Source organism: Mastigoproctus giganteus, chromosome 7 (assembly GCF_048544385.1).
Source record: "Mastigoproctus giganteus isolate SK-2022 chromosome 7, ASM4854438v1, whole genome shotgun sequence".
In the NCBI taxonomy this organism is placed as follows: domain Eukaryota; kingdom Metazoa; phylum Arthropoda; class Arachnida; order Uropygi; family Thelyphonidae; genus Mastigoproctus; species Mastigoproctus giganteus.
In genome coordinates this window covers 31,642,570-31,657,660 of record NC_143581.1, presented here as the reverse complement: position 1 = coordinate 31,657,660, position 15,091 = coordinate 31,642,570, and the positions used below count along the sequence as shown (strand labels likewise).

The 15,091-nt window shown below is 36.9% G+C and overlaps 1 protein-coding gene across 2 annotated transcripts in view; it reads right to left on the bottom strand.

Moving 5' to 3' along the window:
• Positions 1 to 15,091, bottom strand: part of LOC150082788 (uncharacterized) — a 102,733-nt gene that overhangs the window by 59,499 nt on the left and 28,143 nt on the right. For both annotated transcript variants that reach the window (XM_090377601.1, XM_090377602.1), the window contains one exon: positions 2,955 to 3,149. In XM_090377601.1, the coding sequence (XP_090233727.1) occupies positions 2,955 to 3,149 (195 nt within the window). The remainder of the gene's footprint in view (positions 1 to 2,954; positions 3,150 to 15,091) is intronic.

Here is a 15,091-nt window from a genome sequence, read left to right as displayed (position 1 = left end):
GTTATGCTACTGTTGTAAGATGGTTGGCAGAATTCAAAGAGCACAGGAGTTAGGAAGATGATCCACAGTCTCGGTTGGCTGGGGATTTGTCTGTTTTAGGATTTTATGGCGCATTAGCATCTAAGGCTACAATGTGCCAAGTCAAGGTTGGGGATTTATTTGGTGCATCAGCATCTATGGCCATAGTGCACCATCCACAGTCTCATCAGCCATATGAAACAATTGCTGTTATTGAACAAAAAATACTTAACATTTCTCATGGAAGCATTTTAACAACAATACATGAGCATGGGAATGTCCAGTTTTTGAAAGATGGGATTGGAGAAACTTTTCCATTTATGACAAACATCAGAGGGTGCAGTCATCAAAAGAGAATTTTAAATTAATTCTTGATAATCCAGTAATTTATTTTGTTTGGTGACTGGCAATGAACTTAGCTACATCTTTGTGATCCAAATCCAGATTAGAAAACATACAGTGGAAGCACAAGGGATCTTCAACCCTGAAAAAGATGTGAACTCAACAATCAACTAGGCAATTGCTGATCTCAATTTTCATAGCTAGGGTTTATTAATTGATTATCTTGCACCTAAAACCACAATAACAAGGGAATATTATGCAAGGTTATATAAAAGCTGCAATTTGGGGGAAAAAACAAAGGAACTTGGGTCATTAGTTTTGCTTCTCAATGACAATGCAGCTGTGCACAAAGCCTTGGTTGCAAAGACTAATATTCATGAAGTGGATTTGAACAAATGAACCACTCCTGTACAGCCCAGATCTGGCCTCAAATAACTATTATTTGTTTAGAATAATATTCTGACTTTCCCATCTTTGTGGAACTCATTTTAAAGATGAAGAGCTAAAAGCAGCCATGGAAGTATAGATTGATGCTGAAACCTGAAGATTTTTTTTTAAAGGATTAGACTCTGCAAATTAAATACAATAAGTGTAGTGAATTTATTTTGTCATGAACACATTGAAGGAAAAAAAAAAAAAATAAATGTACCCATGTCTTTTTTATTCCACTCTTTGAACTATTTGTCCATCCCTTGTATATTACTCTTCTATTTAAGTGAATATATACATACAAGCAAATTTGGCAGCACCACAGGAAACAAGACCTTGAGAATGCATATAAGGTGTCCATAGTCCATGAGCACTTTAAACTGCAATTAATTTTATCTTGAATAGAACCAAAGTAATCTGAAAATGTAATTTATTCTCGTTTTCAGGATATGTAATCATAAGACTACTAAGATTCAACATAACCTCCATCATTACTGATAGTGTATTATAAATTTGCAATTCCACATACACATTCTCCAGTTGTACTTCAGTTATGGCATAATTGCATTTATCATGGTACAAAGATTGTTTAGAGTTAGGTTTTGAGGAGTAAACGACACTTAACATGCCCCCACTGAAAAATGTACCATGGAGAGAAATAAAGTGAGCAATCTGGCCATACAATGGTCTCACTTCTGCTGATCCTTTTGTTTGGGAAGACTATGCTTAAAAGTTGTTGTACACTGAGAGAAGTGGCAAGGTGCTCCATCTTGCTGAAAAACCAACCATATTGGCTTCAATTCTTAATTATCTTAGTTCAGGAATAAAAAAAAAATCCTGTAGCACTGCAAGATAATTATCACTATTAACTACTGACACTGCTTCATCACAAAACATCAGATTGTCAAAACACACAAGTCATCATTTTTATTAAACCCAAGACAGAAAGGTAATCTCACATGGTAGTCCTCGTCCAATAACATCGGATGCACCTGAATCTTGTAAGGTTGTTTGTGCAATTTCACTCTAAGAATTGCGCACTGAATTTGAGAGATTCCTGAGTGATTTTCATGGGTTTTGTTGAAAAGCTTCCTCAACACATGCCAGTCTCCTTGTTTAATCTTAGCTTTCCATTCAGAGCTTATCATTAAAAGAACCAGGTCTCTTCAAACTTCTTCATCCAAGTTTGACAATAAATTTTTGTGAGATGCTTTCTTTGCATAACGTGTTATAAAATTTTCTTCTAACTACTGAAGTGGACTTAAACTCTGTTAGCCAGAGGACACAGTTCATTTTCTCTCCTATTGAAGCCATCTCTTGTAGGCTATATTAACTGAAAAAAAAAGAGTAAATTAAGAAATTATCTTTATGCATAAAACTAGAATAAATTACCTTTACAATGCATTTTACACACTGTTTTTATCTTGAATGGAATCTAAGTTATTGCAGTTTTAAACTGCACAAGGACTTAGTGGACACCCTGCATATAGAGAGTATTTAATAAAGGGGCCACTCAATATATTATGGAACTTTATGATCTTAAATGGAAATTAGACTTAGTTTTTCTGGTTGATAGACTGGAAAACTAAATGACTTGAACCTTCAGCTGAAAAGAAAAGAATAGAATGTAGCTGAAATGATGAGTTCATTCAGTTCTATAAAACCCAAGACAGCCCCATAGAAAAATAATCTAGAAATGAAAAAGTTTCAGCATTTTTTCCACATCAAGCAATACACTGGTGAAAATTATATTGTTGCTACTCACTTGATTCATGTACTACAAGTTCCTAAAAACAAATTCAACAAAAGATTTAATTTTCTGACACTGAACTGACAATTTCTTTTTTATCTGAATATATTCTGCTTTGTAGATGTTGCCAGCATTGTCAAGTTCATTTTAAAATTATCTGAGTTAAATAAACAACAATTTTAAACTTAAGTGCAAACTTAAATTTACACATTAATTAAAGTTGATCACATTCATCACACACAAAACCATTTACTCTGTTAGAAAATTTTCTTGGACAGAAACCATCGATAACTTTCAATAATTAAAAGATAATAAAAATTAAATGTAACAAGTACAAAGTTTGGCTCAACAAAATTTCTTAAATATTACAAAAAAAATTAATAATAAATAAATAAAATAAAAAATATATACATACCATCAAGTGTAGTAGCAAGAGATGTCTGAACAGTTTCAGACTCTTCAGCCATGTGAATATTAGTGCCACCTTCAGATTCTTCTTCAGTAACATGCAACAATAAAGGAACACCTTCATTTCCATCTACATTTGTTACTGAAGGAGCCACACCAATTTGTATTGTTTCACCCTCAGTTGTTTGTATCTGCTGTCCATCTGAATAAAGAAAAAAAAAAAAAAAAAAAAAAGATTCAAGTTCAATTGTCTCTTGATATAAATATTTAATACATTTCTACAACTGCCTTGCTAATCACTCCAATTTTTGCATTGTCATACAACTCAAGATGGCAGCATTTTAAGATAAGATCTGTTTATTTTTAACAGATTTAACAAACTCCAGGCAATAGGCTGCTATAGAATCAAACTTTTTATGAAAGCACTTAATTTTGTGCAGCATTATTCCAAAGTTTTTCCGTCTTCACGTATACAACATTTTGAAATTTTAACTTTATGACTACCTTTCATAATGTCTAATAATTATTAATTGCAGATCATTAAGGATGCTACATTATCAGCAGCAGCACTCCTTTACAGAAAGGAGCTGTAATGTGTGGTGAAGAAAAACAGTCCTGTAACCAACATGATTCAGTTTATCAGAGCGTGAAAACAAAAGCTGTGTGAAGTAATTTACCTGTATGTTTACTTTCCATGGAAAATGTGTAATGTCCATTTTAAGAGGTTGATGGGAAAAGAAAAGAGAAAAAAAAAAAAATTATTGAACTTACAACTACTTGGTAAAGAAAGTTAGAAATTATGAAGGTATGATTGCCAAGCAGACTGGGGGCTCAAGAGAAAGACCCTGGCAATCGTATACCATGCAATGTTGCTACCTGTTATCACCTATGGAGTCAGTGTTTTTTTTTTTTTTTTTTTGTAGTTGTTGGCACATCGGCTTCTGTGGCCATAGTGCACCTCCCAAGGTTTTTGCAGTACTTTGATCCAAGCCCGAGGCGGGATTCGAACCCGCGACCTTTCAGTTGCCAGGCAGGCACTTTACCCACCCGGCTAGATTTAAAAAGAGTATATCCACAGATTTTTTGGGGACAGCCGTTGACACAGCCAACACCATTAAGGCTGAAAGAAAAAGAATAGCCACAAAGCTCCATCAGCTATGGAAAACAAATTGGGAGCAAGAAACCAGAGGTCTGGTTACGAAAACGTTTCTGCCATGGATGGCAATGGTTAGCCCAAAGTCATCGAAGTGGTATACCCCTAGACATTTTACATTTATTTTAACAGGTCAGGGCTCCCTAAAGGCGAAACTAACCTCCTTGGGGCTGATTGATGACCCAAACTGTACCTGCAGCAAGAGTGAAGACTGGGCACATTCTATATGGATGTATAATTTATGACATCCCCAGAACACAGCTAATAACACAGATTGGCCCTCTTCCCAGGGGGAGAAGAATATTTATTCATCGTAGAAGAGGAAAATTATAAAGCCTTTACAACCTTCACAAAAAGTATTCAAAATGTGCAGAACTATCCAAAGAACGGCAATTCAGGCCCCAGCAATTAAAAAATCAATAGTGAAAATTCCAATGTCTCCCACCATGCTCAAACAATGACTTAAAAATTGTCAAGATAGCAATATTCTGCATCCTGACAGAAACATGACATGACAAAACCAGATTGACCTGAATATCCCTCCCTAGGACTACCCTGTCATTGTAGGAACCTTGAGCCCCACACCAAATAACCATGTAGAGGAGGGAGATGTACAGGGAGCCAGGGAAGCAGATTATCTGAAAAATATTAGTAAGCTAGTAGCAAGGAGATGCAATGCAAAATGAAAAAAGAATGAATGAGAAGAATTAATGGGCTGGGCACTGAGTGAAAGAGTAAATTAGGAATCATGGTAAAAGGGAATAAATGTCAGTTTCGGTGAAAGAGAGAATGAATGAGTAAAAGAGCAAATGTAATTGGTTGAAAGAATACAAAGTTAATAATAACTTACATTCCTTTATATACTAACAACACAATCATTATCACTGCATTCTCCCCTAGCCTACAAAAACTTGTGGCTAGGCCTGCACCACAACTGAAGAATAACAGTAAGCTGAGCTGCCCAGAGAGTGCAGTGCAGAAAGTAAGGGTCAAACAAATGAAATGAAAGTGTAAATGTAAGATAAAGAACACAATCATAAATGCTACAGTTAAGTACACACTAACCCTAGTTTTAATCTTTTATATTCTTACTTATTAGTACAGTTGATTCCGGTTATTTGGGACACATCGGGACTAGCGCATTTTGGCCCGATTAAGCGGCTGCCCCAATTATCAGAAGCTTCACAAATAGTTAAAAATACAATGAACCCCCGCTTTACAATTGGTTCACTGTACAATCAAAATCACATTATGATGGACTCACCATAGTAAAGTACCGGTCATTGTGATCATGTTTGTGAATTGAATTTTAATTCTATCAAACAGCGATTCTAATTAGTGAAAATAGAAGGAATATTATCCACAGGCTATAAAAGTAAAGATATATTAAGCACAAATTTACCCTTTATTACCTTACCAATTAGTAATAATGATAAATGGCTGGAAGTCAAGAGAAGAATAAATTTTGGATGGATAGCATTCAGGAAATATAGTCACATACTGAAGAGCAATATCCCAGTTTGTCTGAAACGTAAAGTAATGAATCAATGTATATTCCCCACCATGAATTATGGAAGTGAAACTTGGGCACTCACCAAAAGAATGGAAGAGAAGCTGAGAACTACACAGTGAAGAATGGAACAAATTATATTGGGAATCAGACTGTTAGATAAGAAGAGAAACACATGGATTAGGCAGCAAACTCAAGTAAAGGACATTCTAGATCGTATGTATAGCTTAGCTTAATTTTCAGCACTCACCTCATAGTAATCTGCTTAGCTGGTGGAGGGTTTTACCACATACATAGTAGTTATAGGATTCTAATACTTTACAGGGATTATGGGTTTAAAATTAAGTTATGGGCTATAAAAAAATTTTTAAGAAAGGAAAGTGCACCTTCCATGGTTGCCTAATTAAATTAAATGAAGAGAAAAAAAGAAAAGGAAAATATAAGCTAATAATCATGCACGAGCGACTTTCGAGTTTCCTCATCTTCAGTTAGCTATAGTGGAGGGGGGGAAGAGAGCGCGCTTGTGTTATATACGGGTTGGGTTCCCGAAATGCATTTCAGTGCACGTGGAAACTTAATACGTGCTAAATTCCAAATGGGGGAGAAATTGGCGGGAATCTTTTTGTTTAACACGTTGAGTGATGTATGGCGCTTAAACCATTCAATAACGAGGGCTTCGTTTTCAAGGATTTTATAGCTAGAATTTAATTTAATTACTGTGATGGCTGAATCGATGAGTGGGTTGTGATTTTGAGATTGGACGTGTTGTGTTAGTTCTGTACTTGCTGAATTAGTTTTGAAGCTATTAAAGTGGTAGTATGCACGTGTGTTGGAAATTTTTGATGTCCCGAATTTTGCTGTTGTACTGCCTATGTAACATGCTTGGTAATCTGATTGGCATCTGATCAAATATATAATGTTGTTGTAATCTTGTGTCTCGTACTCGTGTGTTGTCTTGTATGAATTGAATTTGGAACTTAATTTGTTATAAGATGTGAATATTAATTTGATATCTGTATTTTTAAAAATCTGTTGAAGTCTTCTAGCGTATTGTTGATGATATGGGAGCGCGATAAGGGGTTTATGTATCTTATTCTTGTTCACGTGGTTAATAATTTTGTTTGGGTTATTAGTGTTATTATGAACTTTGGTGATGGTTTCTTTTATTAGTTGTGGTGGGTATTTTCTGTCGATGAATTTTTGGTGAGGTATTGTAATTCTACAGATAGGTCTGTTTGCGTGTAGCTATATTTTACAGCGTTGTATATCTGGTTGTATAGAACTGCTTTTTTGATGTATAGAGGGTGGTGTGAGTGGTAGTGTAAGAATTTACCTGTATGTGTGTTTTTTCTGTATATTTTGGTGCCTAAAGATGTGTTTATTTTGTATACAGTGAAGTTTAGAAAATTAATTTTATTATCGTTTTCTACTTCAAGGGTAAATTTGAGTCTTTCATGTGTTGTGTTAAAGGTGTTCAGTAAAGTATCGATGGTGGTTCTGTTGCCTATTAAGAGGACGTCATCTGCATACCTCATGTATAGTTTAATTCCTGGGGGAAAGGGTTGGAGAATTTTTTCTTCAATTTTAAACCCATAATCCCTGTAAAGTATTAGAATCCTATAACTACTATGTATGTGGTAAAACCCTCCACCAGCTAAGTGGATTACTATGAGGTGAGTGCTGAAAATTAAGCTAAGCTATACATACGATCTAGTTATTACATTACAGCACATAAGGACTCCTTAAAAAATCAAGAGTAAAGGACATTCTTATCAAAACTAAAGAACTAAAATGGTCTTGGGCAGGACACATAGCTCAAAGACATGACAGATGGACTAAGAAAATAACAGAATGGTACCCAAGAGGAGCTAGAAGAAAACCTGGAAGACAAAGGCGGAGAGGGATAGATGAAATTCATGAGTTTTAGGGTAGTAAATGGATGGCCAGTGCTCAAAACAGAAGGAACTGGAAAGTTGCTGGAGAGGCCTTCATCCTGCAGTGGATTGAAAATGGCTGATGATGATGACCTTACCAATTAAAAAATTAAATGATACGTGAAATTCAGAAGAATGTACGTGATAATTAATACATACTGTAATATGTACATACTAACTAGTTGACATTTCTGTTCACTCTACATTTGTGGGGGAGGGGGGTGTTAAAATTTAAAATAGTAAAAAGATAAGCAATCAATAACAAAAAACACGGCACACACAAATTGCAAGTAACAAGATACGTGCAAGTGAGAACGGAGTAACTAGTTGTGAAGCTTTAAAAATAGGAATGAAGAGAAGATTCTGAAAATTATTTTTTTTATATGATTGAAGATTCCATTGAAGTGTAAACACATTTCGCCATAATAACTCACAGAATTCCAGCTGTCAGTATTATCGCAAATTCAATAAGATCGAATTTACTATCAGTTTATGATAGTTTTCACTAACAGAAAAGCCCAATAAACAGGTGACTGCTAATTCTTTTTACTGTTTTATGGTTGTGACCTCCAGAAATCCGACCGAACTACGTGGTACGGTCGGAGACAATCGTAGGGTAATCTTCAGTGCTGCAGTCTCCTGCCCCGATTAAACGGCATGTTGTCCCAATTAAGCAAAATAAACCCTGGCTATTTTCTCGTTTTGGTTTTGTTTTTTAAGATTTTCCCGAAATAAATGGCTGCCCCGATTAACTGGTGGCCCAAATAACCGGAATACACTGTATTAGCATTAGTAGAGTCATGGATGCAAGAAATCAAGCTTATACAGTATCACCCAAAAAAAAAGAAAGAAAAAAAAAAAAAATGCTCCGATTTCACCCCTCCGTTCATTCCAAATACCTGTCTAGCTCAGCCTTAAATTTATTTAGGCTATCAACTTCCACAACAAAAGTTGGCAGTCTATTGCACCAATCAACTACCCACTGGCTAAAGGCAAACTTCCACACATCTATCCTACAACTGTCTTTCCTCAATATGAATTTATACCCTCAGGCGATTGTTCTGAGCAAGATGAAGGATCCCGTCAGCATTGAGCATGCTCAAACCATTCTAGACTTTGTACACCTCAATCAGATCACTTCGCAGATGCCTAGTCTCCAAGCACTGCAATCTGCAAAACTTATGCCTTTCTTCATTACAGCAACCCTTTGTTCCATTCACTAATCTTGTTTCCCTTCTCTACATCCTTGTTAAAATGAGGCCTCCAGACCTGTATACAGTACTAAAGGTGTGGCCTGACCATTGCCTTATACAAGGGGATAATCACCTCCTTTATCCCTGCTAGAAAAATTCCTGTATATCACTGACAAGATACTATGAGCTACTCTTGCAGCTCATCTGCATTGTCCAGAAAACTTCATATCTGCCTGCACAATTACCCCCAGGTCCTTTTCATTCTCTACTACTGTCAGTGTAGTACCACAGAGTTGATACATTACTCTGGGATTACTGCTTTCCATATGTAATACTTTGCATTTGTCAACATTAACCTTCATTTGCCACATTTGTTTGTTCAGATTACGAACCTAAGGGGGCATAAATTCAAATTAAGAAAAGACAGATGTAGAATAGATGTGCGGAAATTTGCCTTTAGCCAGCAGGTGGCTAATTGCTGGAACAAACTTCCATCTGTCGTTGTGGAAGTTGATAGGTTGAATAAATTTAAGGAGGAACTGGACAGGCATTTGGAGGGAATGGTGTGATTTTTTTTTTTTTTTTTTTTGGCTGATGCTGCATAAGCTCATACATTTGCTTTCTTGCATCACATGCCACTACTACTACTACCTCTCAGCCCATCTGCTCAACTTTTCTAGATTCTGTTGCAGTGGTGTACTGTCATTAACAACCCTGCCAACCTTCGTATTGTATGCAAACTTGGATATTAAGCCTGATATACCATCACCAATATCATTTATAAGTACAGAAAACGACAATGGACCCAACACTGAACCCTGAGGGACCCCACTAATAACATTAGTCCACGAAGAGCAGTGTCCATTGATTACCACTCTCTGTCTTCCCCCACTCAACCATCTCTTTAGCCATAGCAGCAATTTGCCTCCAATGCCACATTGCTCCAATTTGGGCAGCAGTCTTCCATATGCAACATCATCAAAAGCCTTTTGAAGATCCTAATATATGATATCAAAATTATTCCCTGCATCCCATCGCTTTGTGACCACATCATAGTATCTCAATCAATTGCTCAGGCAAGACTTCCACTTAACAAAACCTAATGCTGTGTCCTAGCTATAACTGAAGTCTTGTCTAGATGATCCTGCAGTGCTTCTTTAACCAGTGCCTCCATTAATTTCCCTGGAACAGAAGTTAAACTAACAGGTCTATAATTACTTGTGTCGCCCTTTGATACTCTTTTGTGAATTGGGGTCACATTTGACATCTCTAGTCCATGGGTACCTCCTCTGAGTCCAAGGAAGCTCTCATGATTATGGCTAAGGGTTTGCTTACTTCCTTTGCTGCCTCCTTTAATATAACTGGATAGATCCCATCCACCCCAGGTGCTTGTCTTATGTTTATCTTCAACAATTTCTCCTCCACTTTCCTCTCAGTTATTACAAAATCATCTAGCTCACTGTCAGAGTTTAGTTCACCTCTGGCATTTCCCTCTCTGATTAACTCCTCATGTGTGAATGTAGATGCAAAATACTCATTTAGTTTGTTAGCCACCTGAGCAGGATCATCAACAGTTGAACCACTGATATCCAGCGGACCAATCTGATTCATCCCCTGCCTTCTACAGTTTACATAGGTAAAGAACTCTTTGCTGTTTTTCTTTTTTTTTCACTAATATATGAAATTAGTGTTAAAAATGTACAAAAATAGAGAATTAGAAAGAGTGTCAGATCAGATTAATGCCATTAAGGTATCGATTAAACATTACATCTGTCTGAAAAACTTACATTACAGTATTTCATGAACAGTATATCATGGGCATCAAATTGCATATGAAATATAATTAGAACATGGAATATAGGTATTCAGAGTAGAAGTACAGTAAACCCTGCTATTCGCGGTCGCTGATTTAATATAAAATGAAACCTAAAAAAAAAAAGTGAATTTTAAAGCGTCGTGAACATTTTCCGCCATAAAAAAACATGGACGTGGCTAAAATTATCTTTCTCGGTCAAAACAGCGCTCAGTGGGTGGGGGGAGAGGGGTGACAAAAACGCGAGCGTGGATGTTTCTCGCTAATCCTTATTCAGTATGTGTTATGCGCTTGTTGTGGAAGGTTTCGTCGTTTGCTTTTAATTGATACACTTATAAATTGAATATATTTATCAATTTATAAATTGATATGCTTACAAAAGTGATAAATCTACCGTTTTGCAGTGTGTTGGTGTAAACAGACTTTTTCGAGTGTGTTAACAGAAGAAAGTGACTTTATTGTGGACAAGTTCTTTCTGACCGGTACAAAAATATGGCTATGAATAACAAGAGAAATGTGAAAATATGAAAGAAGGTGATGACATTAGCAAATAAAATTGAGTCATTAGACAAAATTTCTAATGGTGAAAGTGTCTTCTCAGTGGCAAAACATTATAAAATCAATGAGTCAACGGTACGATCAATCAAAAAATCGAAAGGAAAAAATCTGCCGTAGTGTCCGTGAAAACGTGCTAATTGCTTCAAAAATTTGCTCTGTAACTCGTGATGTTAAATTAGAAAAAAATGGAAAAGGCTTTAAATCTGTGGATAGAAGACCGAACTCAAAATAAAATTCCGTTAAGTTCACTCATCATTCGTGAAAAGGCAAAACTCCTTTATCAACACTTTAGCGAAACTGGTGATAGCACTGGCGGGATAAGTTTTGTTGCTAGCAAAGGCACTGGTTTGAAATTTCTAATAAATATTACATTTAATATTAAATTGCTTCTTATTTTCATTTCGATGCCATATGCTTGCATTTCACTATGTACTGTCTATGTACATAGTCATATTATGAAGGTACATATAATACATACATAGACAAAATTTTAGATTGGTTTTTCTTATATATTTCATACTTTGGAACGGAACCCATTTATTACTATGGGAGCCATAACTCAGTATTCGCGACATTTCTCAGGAACGTAACCCCCACGAATAGCGGGGATTTACTGTATACCTATAACGCCATAAGGCCAAAGTATTTAGTTAATGTTGGACTTCATTGTTATATCCTATAATTAAACACATAATATATAATAAAATAAGATAATAATGAAGCTAATTACTTATAAAAGGATACATTGAATGGTACGTTTTCGAGGGCTCGCACCACCCAATACATCCTATCAATAATTGGCTAAGGCTATCTGTTCTGTTTGCTATCTGACAGTTTGTCTAGGTTCAAATTACTGAAATTATAGATTAAAATGCTCTAAAGTTATATATGCAATTTATGTTAAATTTAGTGGCAAACTGGCAGAATAACAGCTAGCAGTGAATCAAAAATAATGAAAGTGAGTGCCAACAATAACTTTCTTATAGGTTTATTTAGAAGAAAGTTATTGTTGTCACTCACTTTCATTATTATTTTTGATTTTATGGTTATTGTATAAGTGAACACGTGATTTCTGGAAAGATTCTAAGATGGGACTGCAGGGTGGCTGGAGGGCAGAAGGCAGCCATTAATGGATATTCTTCATATAAGTGAAGATCAGAAGTGGTCCCCAAGGTTCGGTTCTTGAACCACTGTTGTTTCTGATTTTCATAAACAATATCAACAAAGGAATAAAGGGCTTGATGTCAATGATCAGTACCAAGCAGAACTCCTTCAGGATAACTTGAACATGTTCAAGAATGGTCAAAAAAGTGGCTGCTATTTTTTAATACAGCAAAATGCAAGGTTAGGAAATAGCAGCCCCAAAATAACATATACACTTGGTTTGAATATAAACAGGCAGCATGGATAGCTCATGGTGTCCTGTCAATAAGTTATGGAACAAAAGCCTGTAAAGATAAGGTCATAACCCCACTGTATAAGGCAATTGTAAGACCACATTTGCAATAGTGTTCAAGTATGGAAACTTCATCTGAAAAAGAATAAATACAGCTTCTTGAATAGGTCCAAAAATGGAAACAAGACTGGTCCTTCAGGTTGTCACAGACATTCTCTCAGATAAGCAAGACAATCTGTATTTGTTACCTAGAAGTCTAAAATGCTGATGGAACTGATGTTCGGGTGACATTCCAGTCAAGTGGACCCAATTTCGGCGAAGTCCGGACAGCCAAATCCTCTGCTTGCACCTTCACGATGGTGGGACTGTTAGTAATCCCGGGTATAACCTCCATGCACAAGCACACTGTGGGTGACCACCGAGGTGTGAACCAACATTGGCAAGAGTTGCAGTGTGGTGCCCACACCACATGGAGGAATGCCACCCCTCTGTGTTACCAGGCAATACTAGGTGGTAGATGACTCATCAACCAGTGCAATACCACCACTTTACTTATTGGAGGCTAGAAGTGGTGGAACCCAAGTTTAGTCTCCAGAGCTAAGTTCCGGTCAACCCTTCCCAATCTCTTCCATCATGCAGTATGACTGATGACTTTTGAGGGTATGATGAACATCGTGGCGAGATCCAATCTTCCTTGCATTTCGAGGGTACAGCTCTAAAATGGTGTTCGCAGGCAGGCCGCTACTTAGTACACCAGACCAAACCTAATGGTAACTCTTTAGGAGGCTTCCGGATCAGCTAGTGTATAATCTTGCTACTTCTACTCTGCCAGATAGTGACTGGAGGGAGTCCGAGTAGTGTGTATGCCATAACTAAAATTTTCATTACTTCATACAACATGTGTCCCCTCCCACTTTCTCTTACTATTGAATACACCCGCGTTTCTCAATCTTTTTACTCTCGTGGCACATTTTCCAAAGAAGGAAAATTTTGCGGCACACCTACGTAGTCATAGAAGAAGAAATTTCTAAATTTTGCGGCACACCCTTTGAGAAACACTGGAATACACCATGAATTGTCAAACTAATAGGGTAAGCTTATCTGCGAAAAGATCTAAACCTCCCAAACACTTCCTAGTTCATTTCACAAATATACATGATCTCAATTCTAATCTCAGTGATGTCCATTCCCACTTGCAGTCTGCCAAACCCCATGTACTTTTTCTGACAGAATCGTCAGTTATCCGTTGATTCAACTACTGCTCATCTCAGTTGCCCAAATTATTCGCTGTATGATTCCTCTCACCTCAAAAGTGGTACTTGTGCATATATCCGTTCTGATATTCCATCAGAGACTTCGTAATTTGGAATCTCCTCTTTTCGATCTTCTCTGGCTTAAAATCTCTCTATCTCATTGTGTCAAATTCATCTGTTGTCTTTACCGTTCTACCAACTCAACTAATCACTTGGAGCTCTTTGACTTCCTTCTCTTTGCAACTTTACTTTCTCCAATCCAATTTTCCTAACAGTGAGGTAATTTTCCTTGGTGATTTTAATGTTCACAACTGCAGCTGGCTTTGTTTTCTAGTCACACAGACCCAGCTGGTCAAGATGCTGCGGCTTTTGCCATTACTAATGACCTCGCACAGATTGTTCATTTACTATAAGAATACCAGACAATCCTAACCATACAGCCAATATGCTTGGTCTTTTTCTCACAAACAAGGTGCACAATGATCTCCGTTGTCAATGTGCCAATAAACAACAAACCAACCCTTCTAAGTACAAGGTCGAAGTGAGTGGTCCATTAGGCACCTCAGATCACAACTTGGTGATTGTCTTTTCTCCAATGGAGCCTTTATCTCATGGCTATTCCCAACCTCATGTTGTTTGGCATTACAAGAATGCAAAATGGGATGACCTGCAAGATTTCTTTTCCTTGGTCGGATTACTGTTTCAAAACTTCTGATGTCAACGTTTGCTCAGATTGTGTCAGAGAAATTATTCTTGTAGGAATGGAATCCTTTATTCCACACTCCATCTAGATTTTGAACAGACTAAGGATAGAAAACTTGCTTCTTGCCCAATTGGTAGCCGAGCATTCTGGTCTCTTGCCAAAACTATTGCCCATCTCTGCTCTCACCTTCTGTTGTCACTTCAGCCAAGGATAAAGCTGACCTGCTGGCATCCCATTTTAATTCCATCTCATGTATTAATAACCCCTGGCGCCATCATGCCGTGACAGGACTAATTGTACGTATATTATGCTGCAATTAAAGATTCTATTCTATTGGTAAAACACCTCCTACCATGCTCCATTCAATGCCTCCTGTGGTCTTCCGTCAAAAGGATAACAGAACGATTTTGACGAATCTCGATGCTAAGAAAGCTCCAGGTCCCGATGGTATTTCTCCACTTGTTCTCAAAACCTGTGCTCCTGTTCTTTACCACCGTTTTTCTTTTTTCACTTTCTTATTCCAAAGGTGTTTTTCCTTCTGCTTGGAAATTTGCTCATGTCCAGCCAGTTCCTAGAAGGGGTGACAAATCCCCCCCCATCCAATTATTGTCCCATTGCTATTACTTCTACT